General features: G+C 44.2%; 1 protein-coding gene across 1 annotated transcript; it reads right to left on the bottom strand.

Moving 5' to 3' along the window:
* Positions 1-235: 235 nt before the first annotated feature.
* On the bottom strand, positions 236-20,576 carry LOC124805092 (G-protein coupled receptor dmsr-1-like). The gene is made up of 2 exons (XM_047265530.1): positions 18,492-20,576; positions 236-1,098 (listed from the first exon to the last, which is right to left on the bottom strand). The coding sequence occupies exons 1-2, from the start codon at positions 19,617-19,619 to the stop codon at positions 1,093-1,095; spliced, it is 1,134 nt and encodes a 377-aa protein (XP_047121486.1). The 5' UTR covers positions 19,620-20,576; the 3' UTR covers positions 236-1,092.
* Between the last annotated feature and the right edge of the window lie 1,113 nt (positions 20,577-21,689).

Here is a 21,689-nt window from a genome sequence, read left to right as displayed (position 1 = left end):
AATTGTAATAAGTTTTCAGAAAATCGTTTTCGTGTTTATTGTGTATTTGTTTCAAATGAACATAGAGGATATGCATGTTGAGGGGCAGCACTATTAAATGTCGTTTTAAGTATACTGTAACACAGTCGCCTTAATAACTTGTTATGATGCTACAGAATTGTTTAAATATGTGTCTTCATCACTTTCTTATTAAAAATAAGTGAAATAAGGAGTTGATAACAGGATTCAACGGTTATAAAATGATGCGTAGCTGAATTTTATTCATCTGCATATGCGACACATTTATTAAATTATTTCTTAAAATTAACATTATTAAATAACATCAATGGCATTTTAACTAACAGTCAGCTTGGGTATTCCAACTTAATACACGTGGGCTGTTTGAGCAAAGTTTTGCACAACGCCTAAAGGTAGCGTCGATGTACGATGATAACGAAAACTGACCCCATACAAAACTGGTTTCACGGAAGTCACATTTATGTCAATACTCTCGTACAGTCTTACAATAAGAGGAAAGGTGTCCCTCAGCTTTATATGAAACTGTTAAACTAGAACCGATTTCTTACTAAGAACTGCAGTCGGAGGAATTTGTTCGTATGGTTTCCGACTATTTTAAATAAGTTAACTTTGGTACGTAATTGTCAAGGATCGTCAGTATATAGCTGAATGCCACATACGCTGCGACGAGGTTTCAGTTTTATCAGTATTATCCCAAGAGAGAAACTGTGTCTGCTGTCTTACTGTTGTTTCTACTATTGCGTTAGCCGTGTGTAAACATCACCAGCGGATAACAAGACGAGAGGCAGGGCAGCGTTATACGACGAGGCAACATCGAAAGTACCCTATTGGTGCCAGTATACGAACACACTGTGCCACAAAAAAATGTCATTTGCTCTCGGGCTCAGAAAGCAAGTGACACTTTCTCGTATGCAAATACTTTTTGCTTCGATGTAAATGAACGCCGATTGTTTAATTAACACCGTCCATGCAGTCTCACGTTGAACAATACGGCATTGTGTCGGCAGGAGAAGCGATAGGATTGCACCGTTGTCTGCAAGCGAAGAAGACGATTCATCTGGCGACCAGTCGCTGTTATACCTGCGAACAATAAAAACATTATATCAACATTTGCACGAAATGCCACACGATTGATGTCAACGGTTCTGATAACGGAAACCCCTGTCAGGTGTAAGTAAGGAAAAATTTCATATTACTTTAGAAATAGAATTCGAGGAGCACTAAATAAGTATACCAACACATATTTTTCTCGGCCAATTTCGGTAGAAAAAATGCGGAATTTGTTGAAGGACCTCGTGGAATATTCCCGCTTCAAACACTACAGTTTCATGACGTTCAGATAGACGGTGGAGCTATACGTCGCCTTCAAAATGGTGTCTGTAAAGGACGGGCGTCCCTAGGAGAGAGATGTCACTGAGTTTCTTATCGAGGAAAACCAAACCATTGCACAGGCGCTTTCTCAATCTCTACGGAGAACTAGCAGTGAGAAAAAGCACGGTGAGCCGTTGGACGAGGCGTCTGTCCTAATCGGAACGAAGTCGTGCAATCCTGTCCGATCTCCTCGTGCCGCCCGACTCAGCACCTCTCTGACTTCTGCTGTGCTGGAACGTGCGGACACTGTCATTGCAGGTGATCGACCTTTCGCAGTCACACACATCTTAGATAACTTGACGTCTCTGTTGGACACTCGTCCACTAACTGGAGTACCCAACGGTGTGTGGCCGCTGCATTCCTCGCCGCCTAACAGAAGGTCATCTGTACGGAACTACTTGCGCGTCACGAGGCTCCGTGAAATGATTTTGCGTATTATCGTCACGGGCGATGAAATATAGGTTCCTAACTTCGAAAAGGAAACAAAACGGCTATCCATGGAGTGGCGCCACACTACTTTTCCTCCAGAGAAAATGTTCAAAGCCGCACCCTCACCTAGTAACGCCATGGCGGTGGTCCTGTAGGTCTCTGAAGGGTCTGCACTGTTTGATGACTTCCCTAATAGTACAACTATCAACTCTGAAATGTGTTGTTATACCATCACCAAATTGAAGGAACGACATCAGCATGCTCCTCGCCACAAAAATGGAAACGAACTCCTCCTTCACCAGACAACATAATGCCCCACAGAAGTCTGCGTATCCGAAAGGTGCTCACAAAACTTCATTGAACTGTTCTGCGTCATCCATCCTACAGCCCGGATCTCGCACCTTCCATCTGTTCGGCCCAATGAAAGACGCGATTCGCGGGAAGCGGTACGTGGTTGTGAGTAGGTCATTGATACACCAAGGCATTGGTTCCGAAGTTTCCAATAGAGTGGTATGACGCGGGCATACTGGTCCTTCCAATAAGGCGGCGTAAGGCCGTCGCACTAAACGCAGGATATTGTGAAAATTAGGGTTGTGTAGCTAAAGGAGTGAGGAATAATATGGTGTATTGGAACCATGAATAAAACCAATCTGCTTTCAGGATAAATGTGCTGCATTATTTATTGAATGCTCTTTGTGTAATAGGTAGACACAGAGTAGTTGGTTCTGTTCTGAACATTACACAATGTAGCGTCACTCTGCTGTGTTATAGTACGTTTTCAAGCGTATGTGTTTCTTGTACCTCATATACTACAGTTTGGGTAATATTCCTGCCTTAATCTGATATGGCGTCTACTTATTGAATGCCGACACAGGGTATCCCTAAAAATACCGACATGCTCTGGGGACATGTTCTTTTCACCGAACAAGAAAACAATTTCTACTAAACGTGGGCTCTAAAACGCATACCTTTACAGCTATGAGCTCTTGCTCAGGAGAAGAGATGTGTTTCACACTAGCGAAGATGAGCAAGTGCTCATAGCTCTTACGGCATGCATTTTCGACCCCATGTTTACTAGACATTTTTCCATGGTTTTGCCCATACTTCATAGTACTTCCAGAATATGGAAAGTGAAGTCCTTTGAGTAGAAGAGATTTGATAATTTATTCATATATATAATCACCATATAAAATACTGCTTATAAGCTTTTATGTAGTAGAAGTGTACACATATTATTGATTCATCGTAAATTTTGGTCACCGATTACAACAAATATGCGTATGTTCCCACTAATAACACTAATAATAATTAGTAATAATACCAAATTTGTAAAGACGGCAGTGTCCACGCTCCGTTGTGTATACACGGTGTTTGACCACTATAGGACAAACGAAAGGGCGTGTAGAGGGCAATAAAACATGCTAATAATCCTAACAAACGTTAAGTTGGAAAAAGATATTGTCTCCCGATGAGTCAAAGATGTCCTGAACTGCAGATATGCACTTGATGAGCACATTAAAAGTATTCTTCATGGCCACAGTTCGTGTGAGAGCAGGCTTCAGCATGTCTGCTCTTCGATACACGTTCACGTGTAAAAGTCCCATGTATCCACAATGTGTGCCCGGAGTTCACTGATGCTGCCAGCAGGGCTATAACACACCATATAAGTATTCCCACACACACAAATCGAAGGTGTTCACGTCGGGGAACCTGGAACGCCCCGGTGTTTGCGATGTACGATCGATTCCCTCGTCAAGATTAGTGTTACAAGTTCCGAAAAGTCACGTGAAAGTGAGCTGAGACACCGATAAACATCATGCATGTACCACATATGCCTCCATTCACCGTAAGAAACATCATCCTTTGGTTTAGAATTTGTTGTAGGAAACGGAGGCACACACGACCACTAAGTCGGTCTAGCCGGAAATGAGGCCGTATTGGGGAAACCATTGGTTTCCGACCTGTGTTTGTTTGGATTATATGCTTGTTCACAGTTCTCATTAATTCGATATGACGCTTCGGCGGTGGTTTGTGCGGCATTTCATCCTTATTTAACAAAGCACCTCCTTGTTAGGTCTCCCGAGACTTACTGAATTACGGTCCACACTTCTTCTAAGTAGAAAAATGTGAAGTGAATATAATAAACCGACGCAAACCACTAGCAAGCGCAAGCATGCTGTCATTTACTTAGTTGTAACATTACAGTGCTATATTTTTGTGTCTAACTATTTAATTCGACGGATTCAATCAGATGGAGTTAGATAACCCAAATTTGATATGACGTACCGCCACTGTAAATTTCTCTCAGTATGTAGCGTCATGCCTGACTGAATTTCTGATTTGAATTTAGACTGTGGCAGAAATTAGATCGGTTATCACGGTCGAAATAGTATGCCAATACATACTGCAGGGGTACCGATGCCTCACGTCAAAACCTTACCTATATTCGTAATTAGATGACACGCAACAGTCTCCTACTAATGCTTTGGATGTGGGTTTTGTCATTAGTACTGGCAAATAACTAACTCATATTCTATGATTGTCCATTATTGTACTGTAGAAGTTATTAGGTGAAGTCGGCAGATGAGTAATAATTAAAGAAGTTTCGGATACACGCATGTATGTATAGATCGTACGTCACTTAAAACATCGATGTCTACAGATGTTCCAAGGAATGTCAAGACTGGCAGAAAAATGTTATTGTTTTAGAATAGCAACAGGAAACAAAGTGCAAGATATATGATTAGTGAATATAGAATACTCAGCTCTGGGGACGAATATGTGGCGCATGAGTCGATTAATTTCAAATCCACTATACAGCACGTTGTAGAGTAGTACTTAATATCAAGGTTTTGAGAAACGGGAAAGACACACCGTCGATCAATAAACATACTACAAAGTCGCTGCGAACGCACTGAGGGTATTAAAAATTCAGGAAAAGAATGTACTGGTGATTAGTGGAGGAAAAAAGGATGGTATCCGGTAGCGGTTACAATTGTTATTTTTATTTAACCATTCTATTATTGTTGATAATGTATTTAAATGTCGATAAATTACCGTGAATCCCAATGTGTAGGCTTTAGTTCCCAATCGTCTAAAGAATTTCTCCTGTCGCCTTTGGGAATGATTCATTAGTGTGATAAATGCCAGGTTGTATTGTGGCTCGTTACTTACATTGAAGTACAGGCCCTCTGTAATAGGCTAGGCTGGTCAGTTCGAAGATGGGTCGAAAAAAAGGCATGTAACCTCCATTAGGAACAAGCTCAGTAAAGCTTTTTGGAGTTCGATGTGACGGAAATGTCTTGATTTTTTTCTTTTTGTGAGAAACACAAAACCCCCCATCGATACCTACTGAGGCGTAATGTAGGAACGATAATGGAAATATACATATGTTCTTTGAATTCTTTCAACTTTTCCAAAATAAATCAAATAGGGATGAAACGTTTAGGCAGAAATTTTCTCACTTTATCTAATATCTTACTCTGCAAAGCCAATTTCATATGAAGTGAAAGACGTGGTTCTACATATGAAGAGAATCAGCGAAATTGCCGTTCTGAAAATAACCCGCAGGTTATGTCGAAGTCACTTCTCCATACATTCATGCATTGTTGTCCATTGAAGTATTACTGAAAGGTTCTGTGTAGTCCGGAACGTAGGACAGAAGATTTAACACAACAAGAGCTATATAGGCGTATCGTGGGTAGTGAGTGGGTAGCTCTCTCATGAGAGTGTAAATCGAGAAAGGCTGGGCTCTGCGATTGAGTATGGCAGGAAACATAGCCATAATCTGCCAGCGAGATTCAAACTTAATCACACGCCACAGCACAGTGTAATAATAATTCCATGGGAACTACAATTTCTGTTCACGAAGATCTACACAAAGGATGTCCCAAGACCAGTAATATCTCCACAACAAAGAAGCTAAGAAACAACCCTCCTATACATGGAGCAGATATTTTGCTAGGTAAGCGGCCCACGACTTTCCTGCAGAAAATAGCACAAAGGTACAGCGAGATATAAATTAGTTAACGTAGAAACTGATGCACACCACAGTGCGGTTAATATATGGCAGAAAACTCTGCACAAATGAAATGGTCACAAGTACCGAATGTTCACATTTACAGATAAGCTCTGCAAAATTACTGTTAAGCTGTTGTCAGTTACGCAGTGGCCTAGCCACAGAGGATACACCGAATCCCGTCTAAACACCGAAGTTAACCGCTGTCGCGCTTGGCCGGCACTTGGATGGGTAACCATCCGGGCTGCCATGCGCTTTTGCCATTTTTCGGGGTGCACTCAGCCTCGTGATGTCAACTAGGAACTACTCGACCGAATAGTAGCTGATCCGGCCAAAAAAGGGAAAAAAAACAACATCATAACGACTGGGAGAGCGGTGTGCTGACCATTCTAATCTGTACCATATGTTAAAAATTTTTCACACTTCATTTGTGAGTGCTAAGAGTATAGCCACACCCTTAAGTGAGGTTAACTGCAATTTGTCTTCATGTTTTGTACAGGGTGTTCTTTCTTGATACAGTAAGAAATTTATCGCTAATCCACTTTTTACAAAAATTTTACTGTGTTTTGATAGTTTGGTCCATGGTGTACCATAACCTGAGGTAAAGGCCTACTCTAGCGAGACTAAGTACTCTGTAAGAAAATGAAAAGACGCACGACGAATTATTTATCTGAATGGGACGGAAATACGTAGATATGACGCATCTGTACAGACAAAGAAATGATCTCAGTTACAGTAAAATTGTACGAGCTATTGAGGAGAAACAGCTTCACAAAATGATGAAGTAAATGAGATGTTGGTCAAACTTTGGCTAGTAATATAAGAGTCCGCCTTGATGCAAAACACCTTGTTATTCGTTTAGTTCTTTATTCTCGCAAACTAGTTTAGGCGACAAATATCACCATCATCAGTGAGGGTCTTTTTTGTTTTTTGATCTTATTTATTGCATGTTACAGCATGTCTTAAGCAATTATTGTAGCTGTTTGCGACATATTTTCTGTGCTCTCTTTCTCTCTTTTTTTTTCTACTTAGCGAACATCATGTCATGTTCGTTGGATAGTACGCACTTCGGTTCTGATCCAGAATATTACGCCATCTTCCAACTTTGGCCCTTATGCAAGAGGTTATTCGGCTTAGAATTGACAGATAGAGGGATATGTGTTAAAATTCTGTCCAACTGGCGCGTTACGTCACCAAACTCTCGAGTTGGTTGGAGGCCCCTACCCATAATTTTCCAAACGTTCTCAACTGAGAGATCTGTCGACCTTGCTACCAAGTTAGGGTTTGGCAAGCATGAATATAAGCAGCAGAAACTCTGATTTTATGCAGGCGGACTTAATTTTGCTGAAGTGTCGTACCGGGATAGTAATCCATGAAGGGCAACAATACGGGGCGTCGAATATCGTCGTCTTGCCACTGTGCTGTAATGGTGCCCTGGATGACAACCAAAGGGGTCTTGCTACGATAAGACAAGGCGCCCCAGACAGTCACAGCTGTTTGTCGGGCCGAGTAACAGGTAACAGTCACCTTGGTATTGGCCATCTCCAAGCACGTCTTCGGCGTGTCATCTCATTCACTACATCGGAATTGTCTTCAGTGACAAATACCGCTTCGAACTGAGCCCCGATGACCAGTCTGGAGGCGCCCTGGGCAGCAGTAGGATAGAAATGTGACTCACGGCCACTACATGGTCTGACAGGTAGGGTACCAATTCTCTTAATAGCAGGATGTCATCGGCGGCACCCTTACAGCACAGCGGTACATCGACAATGTCCGATGCCCTGTTTTGCTGCCCTTCATGGTAAGCCATCCCGGGGTTACATTTCATCACAATAATGCCCGCCCGCAATCAGCGACAATTTCAGCCTGTAATCTCTCATTCACTGGAATAGGATTGTCTTCAGTGACAAATACCGCTTCGAACTGAGCCCCGATGACCAGTCTGGAGGCGCTCTGGGCAGCAGTAGGATACAAACGTGACTAACGGCCACCATATGGCCAGAAAGTCAGTAGTGATGGTGTAGGGTACCATTTCTCTTAGTAGCAGGACCCCTTTGGTTGTCATCGGCGGCACCGTTACAAACAGCGGTTCATCGTCAATGACCTGTTTTTTTGCCCATTATGGCAAGCCGTTCAGGGGTTACATTTCATCAAGATAATGCCCACCTTCAAAAAGCGAGAATTTCTACTGCTTGTCTTCTTGCTTCTCAAACCGTACGTTGGCGAGCAAGGTTGACGGATCTCTCCCCATTTTGAGAACGTTTGGCACATTGAGGATATGGCACTCCAACCAGCTTGCGATTGGAGAAGGATCAAACCGTGTGGGGGCGGGCGTTTACTGCTATGTAAACCCTAGATGGCTTGCCGTACAGGGCAGCAAATCGAATATCGTCGATGTACTGCTCCCCTGTAGGGGTACTGCGGATGACTACCGAAGGAGTCCTCCTATGAAATGAGGTGGCACCCCAGATCATTGCTCCAGGTTGTCGGGCCGTGTGTTGGGACGACAGTCAGTTTGGCATCCCACCGTGGTCCGGGACGCTCCAGACACGACTTCGCTGGGCGTCAGGGCTCAGTTCTTAGCAAACGCATCACTGAAAACTATTCCACTCCAGTAAAAGAGATTCCAGACCGAATGTGCCCGACTACACAACAAATCTGCCTTGTTGGCTTACTGAAGTCAATGGTAGTTGGCGCAATGGGCGCGAAGAATTTAGTCACCTTTTAGTGAGCCGCCTGTTAAAAGTCCTTATGGTCACTGAAGCACCATTTGCTCGTCGGATCGATCACAATGATGAATTCGCGACTGAATGTGTGTCAAACGACTGACAGATCTTCGGTAGGTTTTTTCATGCTGCGTTTGGCTATGGTGAATCTGTTTCTGCCAGTATCGGCAAATCGTGTTAATGGTCCTTTTTTTCGATTATTGCAGCCGGCTTTTTGGAGGCCAATCACTTATCCTTACGCAAAACTATCTGTGTATATTATTCACGCGCCTGACTGCAAGCCATACTCACTGTCTAACTGAGTACACGGAATGAAATTCTCAGACTGTATGCCGTGGTATCGACAAATCTCCTGTTTACTGTCCTTGCCAGCTGCATGGTGAAGTTAGACTGCAGCGTCGAACATTCATCCATAGGAAGCCAAGGTAAGAATTTTTCAGTTCAATTTCCGTCGATAGCTGTGTAATAAGCTGAAAATTTGGTGATAGGAGGGTCTGCAGTTAAAGGATTGTGAAGTAAGTGACGCCATATGCCTTGGAGACGGCACAAAAGATCGGGTGGTGGAAAGATGGGGAAAGTAGTCGGCCGTTCCATTTTCAAAAGAACCATCCCGTTGTTTGCCGTAAGCGGTTTAGGGATATCACGGAAAACCTACATCTTTATTGTCTTACAGTAATTTGCTCCGGCATGTTTCTAATCGCTCGCCAATGTCATATCTCTGCTACTCCTCAGTTTCTAAATACCAAAACACAGCCGGCCGGAGCGGCCGAGCGGTTCTAGGCGCTACAGTCTGGAACCGCACGACCGCTACGGTCGCAGGTTCGATTCCTGCCTCTGGCATGGATGTGTGTGATGTCCTTAGGTTAGTTAGGTTTAAGTAGCTCTAAGTTCTAGGGGACTGATGACCTCGGAAGTTAAGTCCCATAGTGCTCAGAGCCATTTGAACCAAAACACAACAACTGCTTCGCTGGTTCTACGTCTGCCGCAGAAAACACGTATTATAGGAATGTTTCTACCCATATTACTCTTTTTATTAAGGCGTTTCTGCAAAACACCTTGTCAGCTAACGTTAATGCCAGTTTTATTGCATTTGCCATTGGTTTACCATAACGGGCGCCTTGATATACTGCAAGTGGTTCCCTGTCACATGTCAATTCACTTTTTACATTTTTTATGAAAGAGAGTGCTTCATGGTACCAAAATCGGGATCTGTCTTGTCAATATGAGCTTGTAGTTGCACACCACTAATTAACAGTCCATAGTACTAGACAACAAAGCGTCCTCGTTTTAACGTTTTCTTAATGCAGAGTGATTCTAAAATGGAACAGCACTTTTGGTAGATTGTTATTACTTACTTTCGTAGAATTCGTAGACGTTACTTTCCGAAAGCTTCTTAAAAATTTTTGACACATTCTGCCATAAATTTCAAGGGGTGTAATTATTTTTTGTGCTATGTTTTATGTCCCCATTTTTCTAGTCTGACATTTACCTACTTGTGGTTAATGCGGTTTACTATTGACAACAACCTATAATGGATCAACATTTTCGATTCGCGCATGAACAATGAAACAACGTAGGTTCTCGACTGAGGGCTAATCATGTGTGTCATGATTTTTAGCTTTTTTCACTGTTTTACAGTTAATACACGATTGACAAACATTTTTGGGATTATTTTTAAAAACGTTTTCTCTTTTTCACATAGTTCTATTCCAAAAAAGTGAATTTTAATTAACAGTGCATCCCCTGAGGATGCATCTGTAACGATGCGAAATTGGTAGTCTTCCCAATAAGGGAAGCGAACTAAAACGGTGGGCCAGTCTTCGTTTCTGTGAATTCCATCAACTAGTAAGACTCCATTTTAGGAAAGAACGGTCTGAAGAGCCTTAAATATTAACAGTTATCAAATAAGGTGAAGGAATCATACCACTTTATTCTGTTAGAGAAAATGTGACCAACGTTTTTTCTGTGACACAGTAACTGATTTGTGTGTTCGTGTCCTTTCATAGTACAGCACACAGCCTCTTGATTACGACGTATATCATCGAGTTCAACTGGATGAGAATCTGCTCGAGGAAAGGTTTGGATTGCAAAAGAAACGAACCTAGCTGTCCACGTAGACATTTCGTGAAGGGAAAACTTGAAACCATTTTTGTTTACTTACCATTTTCACTTATTTGGCATCCCTTTACTTCGTGCTATTTTCCCACCAAGAGACACTACTCTCTTTAGAGTTGGAACCTACATGTAGAAGATTGTTAGCTATGGTACGCCGAAATTTCATCCAGAAAACATACTGTATCACCAGGCTAAGAATTTTCTGTACGTCTTCTTTCCACTTCTAAGTTTTCAACGTTCCGCTGTTTTTCGAAGGCTCCCAGGAGCCCGTATCTGTACACTGGCAAAGCATTGTAATAGTACAGCTCGACATTCATCTGTCAGCCGTCGAAGTCAACGAAACGTAAGAAACGTGTTTTACAAGCAGTCCGTTACACGTATGACCCACGCGTTGTTTACTACACCGTGCGACCGCTACGGTCGCAGGTGCGAGTCCTGCCTCGGGCATGGATGAGTGTGATGTCCTTTGGTTAGTTAGGTTTAAGTAGTTCTAAGTTCTAGGGGACTGATGACCGGAGATGTTAAGTCCCATAGTGCTCAGAGTCATTTGAACCCTTTGAACCATTGTTTACTACCAAAGGAGTTAGAAGAGTGTCATCTCGGTCGCCAACCCATCCTATGTTGCCGTGTCATCTCATACTCAATTGCGTACCGCCCCCTGCCCCCTTCCCGGCGCCCCCCCCCCCCCCAACCAAGCGCGGCGGCGCACACATGCACACCCTAGGAACAAGACCCTCCTCTTCCCCCTCGCCCACTCCTTCCCCCTATCTCTGTCTGTCTGTCTGTCTGTCTCTCTCTCTCTCTCTCTCCTTCTCTCTCGCACACACACACTCTCGCTGAAACACAAACACACGCATACACACACACACACACACACACACACACACACACATAAACAACACATATGGGAAACAAATACTAAATGAAATATTAAACGTGTTTTTCTGAATAATATCTTCTCGTTGGTAAATAACTGCTATTATATGTTTCGACACTGTAATAACGAGATGTTCTGGCATATACATAAACGTTATTCCTGTACATAATTTAGAAGTACAACAGTAGAGTGACGGGAACGATAAATGTTATTGCGCCAAATACTCTACGCCACAAATGCTACAGATATACAAATGTATGTGTGTAACTGGAGCCGGACATTGTGGCCGAGAAGTTCTAGGCGCTTTAGCCTGGAACCGCGTGACTGCTACGGTCGCAGGTTCGAATCCTACCTCGCGCATGGATGTGTGTGATCTCATTTGGTTAGTTAGGTTTCAGTAGTTCTAAGTTCTAGGGGACTGATGACCTCAGATGTTAAGTCCCTAGTGCTCAGAGCCATTCGAACCATTTGTGTAACTGGAACGTCTCTTTACGACTTTCGTCTAACACAGCAACATATTAAATAAAATCAAGGAATGTTTACATTTCTGTACCTAAAACTACTGACACTTAATCACAGTAGGACTTTGTGGAGATACAACGGTACATTATGTTGTAATCAATAGTTTCAACAGTATAAATGCGAAATTTTGAAATATATGACATTTAAATAAAAACACATCGACCATGATGTAATCGTAGCATGCTGGAGTAAAAGGTTCTTTCAGTTACCACTGTGTAGGATAACGGCCATAAATTTTGCTTCACGTACTAATTTGTACATTTTTACAAATTACAATTCAAACCAGCCACGCTTTCAAGTGGACAAGCAACATGAATTAAAGTAAACACGCAAACGTAAGTTGCTTCAGTGTCATACAGAAATATTCTATGTAGTTATGGTCAGATAGAAAACTACTTCCTTTCGAGACCGATGGCCTTTTTAGTCTGGTCTCATCAACACCCCACAAACCAACCAACCAACTTTCTTTCTGCCTAATAGGACTATGTTACCCATTAACCATAACACAAAAAGGACAAAACGCAGAGGCAGAAGAGACAACAGACACGGAGATAAGAATATGAAAGACTCTCCGTATGTTTGCTCTATTTAAGGATTAGGTGTTGGGCTTTACATTTATGAATATCAGTATTCGTAACATTATTGTGAGAAAAAGGAGTTACAATCAGCAAAATCTGAAACAAAATCTTTCTTGACTGCGTGTGTGGTTGTGAGTTTGTTTCCCAAACTGCACGTTGGTGTGCAGTTCTGCGTCATCTGTCACGTAGAGTACTAAAGTTAGTACTCTAGGTCTACCATCCTTGGCTTGGATTGGATTGGTTGGGGGAAGAGACCAAACAACGAGGTCATCGGTCGGATTAGAGAAGGAAGTCGGCCGTACCCTTTCAAGGGAACCATCCCGGCATTTGCCTGGAGCGATTTCGGGAAATCACGGAAAACCTAAATCAGGATGGCCGGACGCGGGATTGAACCGTCGTCCTCCCGAATGCGAATCCAGTGTGCTAACCACTGCGCCACCTCGCTCTGTCTACCATCCTCGTAGTCTGCAATGCAACTACCAGTGTATCTTCCGCTCTGTGATTCACCCACGATTCCCGTTTTAATATAAATATTCGTGACAAATATCTCTTCCCAATACAGAAATACCTATCATGCCCAGAGAACTATAGCGGAGAGAAAGCAAATAATGAATGACCAAATAGACAAACTTCTACACGAAAGAAACCTCTAACTATAGATTTACAATAAACACATATTACAGTGGAAACCACAACACAACGTAGACAAAAGAATGTTGTGGAGAGGCGTGTCTGCCGTTTGTGCTCAAGGCAAACAAAAGGTCTTACTAGAGTAAGCGGACGCATAGTTCCAGAAAGGCAACAGGAAATATTGCGTAAAATAATATCTACTCACAGTGTAAGTAATAAAACATATTCTGAACGTGAGAGTAGAAGGAGCAGAGCTCTTTGATGTTGTTTATAAGTAAAGTGGCCAATAGTTTTCTTTTTTTAGAAAGAGGGAGAGAGAGGGAGAACGTAAACTACATTTATTCATCTACCCTAGGGAGACGCCACCTAAAAATCATAACAATAACAAATTCATCGATAACCAGTATACCACTCCTATTGTAACTGCCGTATTGCGTGACGCCGCTCATTTTTGGGAGGACGACGGTTTCCAAGCTGACTGACTGCCAAGTTTGAAGTTCTCATGTTATCCCTGGTCTCTCTAAATATCTTAAGGCAAATGTGGCGATGATTTATTTGGAAACGATAGGGTCGAATTTCCTTTCCCATCCTTCTCCCACATGAGCTCACGTTCCGTTTCACACGATCTCGCCGCCTACAAGGTGTTACACCCCAGTCTTCAGTCTTGTTAAGTAACAGCTAATTCATTCTCCATTTTGTTAAAGTTTCCCTCATGCATTTTAAATGTCGATGACTGACGACCAGGTATAACTGATGCCACTGACATTTGTCTCCCTCAGCCTTTGTTAGATGTTTATAAGAAAAGATCAACAAACCATATAAATTTGGAAGCAACAGCTTAACGTTTCAAACCGCCTTATGTCGTAAGCGTTGTGGCACTCGTACTTACTGGGTGACGTACAGTTTACTAAAGTTAAACTTAACTCCATCCGAACAGGCCTCTGAAGGCCCCCACGGTACCGACCGACCGCCGTGACATCCTCTGCTTATAAGCGCTATTGAATACAAAGGGTCATATGGTCAGCACACTTCTCCCACAGCCGCTGTCAGTATCCGTAACCGGAGCTCCTAATTCTCAGTCAAGTAGTTCAGCTGCCCCCATAAGGGCTGACTGCTCCCCATTCGCTAACAGCGAATGGCAGACCCGGATGATACCCCATTCAAAGTAATAGCCAACTCCGACAACTCTTAACTTCGATGATCCGACGAGAACCGTTGTTACCTTGCGACAAGGCTGTTGGCGTACATTATACTGCTATGTATCTAACTATGCAGGCTGAATCTGCACTCCGATGGCCGAATTTCAGAGTTGGTGCACGAACAATTTCTGAGTATTTTGGTATGAGAGATTACTGACCTTCGGTGGCTCGTTACAGAGTATTTGTATTTCGCTTGAACTTTAACGCCATGTATCTTTCCATCTGTAATGCGCTGAAATTATCTGCTATACAGTCCAAAGATTGACGCTAGGAAGTGTGTGTCTAGCTTGGAAAGAAACACTTTGCATTCCCTCAAGATACTTTCTGTCGACGCAATAGTGTCCACTTTACTGTTTGCCCCCCCAACTTGGTTTCAGCACTGTCTCGGCTTAGTTTTCCGGTTGTGTTGACAGTGATACCCAGCAGCATAGATAGATTCACCGATGATGAATTAGCGGACATGGGCGTCGTGTATTGTTTCAGTGAATACAATGGAAATGGGGCATTAGCGTGGTACGCTGAGATGACCCTGATACGATAGCGACCACATCAGAGTCTCATCTGATGGTTGTGCTGTGTGTTGTGATTATCGGCGGCAATGGTTTCGTCAGGTGTGGACCATGAAGGTGAGATGGGATAGTTCTTGTTCTCTAAATTCATAAATGATCTGGCCGATGAGGTTACCAGCATTTTGCGTCTCTTTGCTGATGGTGATGTAGCGTACGGGACAGTGTCGTTATTGGGTGACTGTGGAAGGATTTAGGAATACGTGGTTAGATTTTCCTTGTGCGATGAACGGTGGTTCACTCTAAAGCTGGATACATGTAGTGGTGGTGGTGGTGGTTGTTGGGATGTTTATGGGGGACTAAACAGCTAAGGTCATCAGTCCCCCATACATGTACTGGTATGTTAACGCTAATGAGTTGTAAAAACAGTCCTGATATGTTCGAAATCATGTTAGTGATGACGTTCACGTCGAATAATATCTCGGCGCAACGTTACAAAGTGATGTGTAAAGACAGAGAGAGAGAGAGAGAGAGAGAGTATAACTCACCTATAAAGGAGACAGCGTACAAACCATTTGCCGGCCGAAGTGGCCGTGCGGTTAAAGGCGCTGCAGTCTGGAACCGCAAGACCGCTACGGTCGCAGGTTCGAATCCTGCCTCGGGCATGGATGTTTGTGATGTCCTTAAGTTAGTTAGGTTTAACTAGTTCTAAGTTCTAGGGGACTAATGACCTCAGAAGTTGAGTCCCGTAGTGCTCAGAGCCATTTGAACAAACCATTTGCACCGTCCATTCTAGAATTCTGCTCGAATGTTTGTCATCCTCTCCTCACCGGATTAAGAGTAAATATGGAAGCAACTCAAATGATTACTGCTGGATTTATTACCGCTACGTTCGATCAGCTCTCGAGTATTACGGACGTGCTCAGTGAACTCAAATGAGAATCCCTGGAGGGGAGAAGACGTACTTTCCGCGAACCACTATTGAGAAAGCTTATGTGAGCATCTTCTGTGACACAGTGCGGAACGAGCCTACTGCCAACAACAGATATGTATCTCACATAAGGACCGCGAAGATAATGGAAAAATGCATACTGACAGTCGTTTTCTCCTCGCTGAATTTGCACGGGAACAGGAAAGCTATTGAACAGTATGTGTACAAGGTACCCTCCGCCAAGCACCGTATAGTGGCTGGTGGAGTATGTATGGAAATGTAGACAAATGTTTATGTAACTGCATATTGCAGATTCGTTCACTTCTGTGAAGGTATTTCAACAGAATTGTAGGTAACTGGGGTAAAAAACTGAATAAATTATAATTTAATCCGTAAGGAGCCACCGGGTACCATTAGTCAGCATATTAAAATATTTGGCATACATCACTGTACAACCTCCTACGTTTTGACCTCGGAGGTCGGCGTCCCCACGCATAAAAAAAAAAATGCTTCAAATGGCTCTGAGCACTATGGGACTTAACATCTGAGGTCATCAGTCCTCTAGAACTTAGAACTACTTACACCTAACTAACCTAAGGACATCGCACACATCCATGTCCGAGGCAGGATTCGAACCTGGGACCGTAGCGGTCGCGCTTTTCCAGACTGAAGCGCCTAGAACCACTAGGCCATGCCGGCCGGCGACGCATAACAAACTGAACGATGAATGTACTGAAAAGTCCTGGCATTTTAAAATTGGGTGCCTGACGGGTACTAGAAATTGAGACCTTTGCTTTTCGCAGACAGGTATCTTGGAGGTAGTAGAAGATGTACCGGTAGAAGCAGAGCTGTGAGGGCGGATCGTGAGTCCAGCTTGGATAGCTCAGTTGGAGTCATTACTACTTAGAAGTCCTCCTTTCACCTCGAAATCTAACGAACGACATAAACCCGTTTCATGCGAAGTGCATTTTCAGGAGACCAATAACCCCAAATAATTACATCAAGAAGCGCAGATTCAAAACAGAAACGTTAATTTGCTAAAGATTGTGCCATTTATTTATATGATTTTTTTGAAGCTATAGGACAAAAGGAAATATTTGTTATTTACGAAATATAAATCTGTGATCTAAAAGAAGTAATCTGCGTTAGTTAGCACACAGAAAAGATGTATTAGAAGTAGGTGGTACTTTTACTGCCAAAAAAGACATTTTAGTTCATCTTAGTATAACAATACGTTTTAGATCAAGACAATATAAATATCGCAGTAGAGGCGGCCTTCATATGTAATATTATGCATTTCATTACAACTAAACTAATTTTTTTTATATTATTGAAATTTTTTCTCCAGGAGGACGACAAAAAGTACATGCCATATTGTTGTAAGAAGAGAATGTCATTATTTGGGAACCATGAAGACGGCAAGGAACCCAGGCGAAGTAGGCAAGGTTAGGTCTGTGAAATTAGGAGCTAACAGAGAAAGACGGAGGCCCTTTCTTTCTCCCTAACTACATTTTCAGGATACCATTAAAAGCAAATAATTACACCAAAAAGTCCGATTAAGAATACATAAGTCACTTTCGTAATATCTTACATGCCTTTTGTTTGTATGATTTATCTGAGGTGAAAGACACAGGGAAAATTCTATTATTTGTGAATTATATAAGCCTGATGTAAATTAAGTCTATATTAACCACCATATAGAAAAGATATACTCAAAGAATGTGTCACTTTTACTGACAAAAAAGGAATTTAATTGTAGCTCAGCAAATAGATTTCTTTTAGATCAAGAAGCAGTACAGGCCTGTAAATTTAATGTACTACTGTTTACTACATAAGAGCTATGTTTATCTGTAGTCGTCACTTTATTGGTGTAAGAGCGAAATGTCACTAGTCTGGAACCATAGAGAGAAAACACAGAGAGAATGGCAATTGACCAAGGCCGTGAAGGCAAGGTTAGGTAAACAAATTGAGGGGCTAAAAGAAGAAGACGAAGGGTGGGGGGGGGGGGGGCATTTTATACACACAGGACGATCCAAACGTTAGAGACCGGTTACTTACACCAAAACCAGAAAATGACATCTAGTAAACGAAGGCTCTAAAACGCATACCTTAAAAGATATAAGCACTTGTTTATCTTCCATGGTATGAAACATGTCTTCTACTGGAAGTTCTTTCCTTTCCATATTTTTGGAGGACGCAGTATGGTACGATACACATGTCCAGTAAACGTGGCCTCTAAAACGCATATCTAAAGAGCTACGTGCAATTGTTCAGCAGAAGAGATGTGTTTCGCACTAGCATAGATGAACAAAGTACTCATAGCTTTTAAGGCATGCATTTTAGAAATTTTAGAATCCGTGTTTACGAGACTTTCTTTCTTTTTTTCTGAAAGAGGAACATGTCCCTATGTCCCTAAAGTTCGTCGGTGTTATTTTGGGACACAGAAGAATGGTCGGTAGAGCACTTGACCGCAAAAGAGAAAGGTCCCAGGTTCGAATGTGAACTCATTCTTGAGTATCCGCTCGGTGTTGCGTAGTTGGAAACAGATAGTGATAGGGGCTTGAAACTGACCTGCGTTATTATGTTAGTGTGGCCGTTCCCAGTGAAGTCGATGGGCATCCACCTGTCGAACGCCCGCGGCCGGAACAGCTGGCTGAACGTCTGCCGGAACTGCCGGCTCATGGTGCAGTACAGGATGAAGTTGACGGCCGAGTTGAGCAGCGCGAGCGCGTCCATGAGCTCACCCAGCGGCACGTAGCACTCGGAGAAGAAGCGCTGGCCGAGCAGCCCGCTGAGGAGGCCCAGCACGCCCTGGGGCAGCTCGGTGACCAGGAAGAGCAGCAGCACGGCCAGCAGCATGCGCGTCGTGCGGTCCGTCTGGCGCTCCTTCTCCTGCTGGCGCGTCGCCGCCGACGATGACGCCGCCGACGAGCCGGCCAGCGTCAGCTGCCGCCGCCGGCGCTTCGTCTCCACCAGCGCCGCGATGATCCGCAGGCTGAGCACCGTCAGGGCGGCGCACGGCGTCAGCTTGACGACGACGCCGTACACCCAGAAGTTGACGTCGCTGAGTAGGCCGCCGGCCGCCTGGCTCAGCCGGCTCATCCGCACGTAGTACAGCGTCGTCGAGTTGTCCTCGGGGTGCTCCTTCACCTCGAAGGCGAGGTAGTGCGGCGTGCACAGTAGCGGCCCCAGGACGTACGCCGACGCCACGGCAGCCAACGTCGAAGGCATCCCGCACTGGCGCTGCTTCGCCTGGGGCTGCGCCACCGCCCTGTATCTCCAAACGGCCAACATCACCGTCAGCAGGATGGACACCGTGTGGCAGACTTGGGCGAAGTTGGAGTGGAACAGTACGAAGACGGCCCACGCGTACGTGTACGTGAGCGCCTTGGGCCTCTTCAGCAGGTACATGTGCAGTGCGTACGGCACGTACTCCACCATCACCAGCAGGTCGGCCACGGCCAGTCCCGTCAAAATGCTGTTGGTCGGAGACACCATCTCGCGCCTCGTCAGCACGGCAATGTTGAGGGAGTTGGCTACCGACCCGAAGACGCACACCAAGAGGCTGAAGTAACCATGGACTTGCTTGTAGCCCTCGTGGAAATGCTCCAGCCCCGCACCGCAGAACTGGGCCACTTCTTCCGCCACCGTAGAATTCGTGGCCTCCGTGGTGGAGTTTACTGTCGGTGACGAAATCATCGCTCACATTGAGCCTATAATCTTTTCAGCGAAAAATTTTATTCCTACAAACACACACCAGAAAACTCATTTCGCTTACGCGCCGAACTAGATTTGTCAGAACGTAGCTAGTATAACAGCTCGTTAAGACAAGACAGTAACGATACTGCAGCAAAACTAGCAAAGCTGTGTATAGAGTTACGGTAAAGAAAGTTCGTTATTGCTGATCCCAGTAAATCGTAACGTAGTTAGTATAGCCACTGTGCATAACTGACGGCATTTTTGTAGGCTGGCAGAAACTACACGAAGTTATTCTGCACTTCTTTTTCGACTCGACTGTCACCGTGCAGGAATCCAAGTCCATATCAACAAATGACTTCCTGATACAGTTTAAGCGTAACTGAACTCTTGGACTAGAAGATTAGATCTGTGTAAAGGTGGACGAGTGTCGATAATACTAGGAGTGTCTTGCACACATTCGTCGACCGAATACTCGGATTCTACACTTTTCATCGACAACTGCTCGTATGAACCATAACAATAAGACAACAGTGAATTTCCTTACTTTAGAGACAGGACTTTATCTGCCATGAATTCGCATATACCTCGTACATCACATCTAAATGTAATCAAAGAAGAAAAATATTTGCCTGTTTCCTGTCGAAACTACTTCAGAAAAGCCAGGAACCAAAGATGAACCTCCGATTGATGTATCGTGTTAAATCTGAACCTGTTTTCCCTTTTCTTAGAAATAACTCAATACATTAAATGAAAACGCGATGTTATCACAGAAAAGAATATGCCCTGCGACACCGACGTACTACAGTGGGTAGGCGTCCCAGCGTCACCGTGGGCTCGGTCGCAGCTGGCGGTGGCCGCGTCGGATGTCCAGACACGCCACGTGTGCACCGCGCGGCGCCGCGGACGCTACTGGCGAGGTCGGCGTCGCCAGCGGCCGCGTCGGTGTCGGCGGCGACGTTCACGCGCTGCTAGTGGGCGCGCCGGAGGGGACAGACCTCGCGTCGGCCGCGCATGCGCGGACCAGAACTAACCGCGTGCGGCCACTCGCGCTAGCCGCGCCGGGAGAGAACTTTAGTTTTAGCGGGGCTGGTGCGCGCTGCCTCCTGTTAGCCCGCGTTAGTGGTTTCACCCGGGCGTTTACAAGCCGCGAAACGTAATCAAACAACCTAAAGTACTTTTAACTGAATTTCAAACGCTGTGAAGCGGGTTTCAACCTCTACTGTTAGCTTTCTCGGCTTATCCAGAAACTACCTTTAACACTCGCAATCCAGTGGTGGTGGTGTTGGGGCGGGTCTGGGGTGGGGGGGTTGAGGAGGGCGGGGAGGGTGCTTTATGCCCACATACCCACTTTGTGTCAAAACTGAATTGTAGTCGGTTACTTTATATTTTAAAATTTTGAATAAAATAGAATATATATCGTCTCTAAGAACTTCTTCAAACAGATGTCATATGTATTTTAAATTTTTAAGTTAAGGTTAACCAGATTTCACTTACCTCAACCTATATCATGTTCAGTATTTCCAAATTTAGAGCGTTATTTACACATCAGTAACTCTTTAAAACGTATAATTAAGAGATCACTAACAATGAACGAAACTTGAATTTATATAATTTTTTGTTATGTAAATGTCAGGCCGCCAGGCTGGCCTTGTGGTTTAACGCACAGCTGTCCGGGCGAGAAGGAGGGCCGGTCCCCGGCACGAATCCTCCCGGCGGATTTGTGTCGAGGTCCGTCGAGCCGGCCAGTCTGTGGGTGGTTTTTAGGCCGTTTTCCATCTGCCTTGCCAAATACAGGCTGGTTCCCCTTATTCCGCCTCAGCTACACTATGTCAGCGATTGCTGCGCAAACAATTTCTCCACATACGCGTACACCACCATTACTCTATCACGCAAACATAGGGATTACACTCGTCTGGTGTGAGACGTTCCCTGGGGGGTTCCACCGGGGGCCGAACCGCACAATAACACTGTGTTCGGTGTAGGGCGGCGGGGGGGGGGGGGGGGGGCGGCGGGTGGTGAAGTGGACTGCGGTAGTCGTCGTGGGGTTTCGGACCACTGCGGCTGCGACGG

The sequence above is a fragment of the Schistocerca piceifrons genome, chromosome 7 (assembly GCF_021461385.2).
Source record: "Schistocerca piceifrons isolate TAMUIC-IGC-003096 chromosome 7, iqSchPice1.1, whole genome shotgun sequence".
NCBI lineage: Eukaryota > Metazoa > Arthropoda > Insecta > Orthoptera > Acrididae > Schistocerca > Schistocerca piceifrons.
Note: the sequence above shows the minus strand (reverse complement) of the source record. Positions and strands in the feature narration are given on the sequence as shown.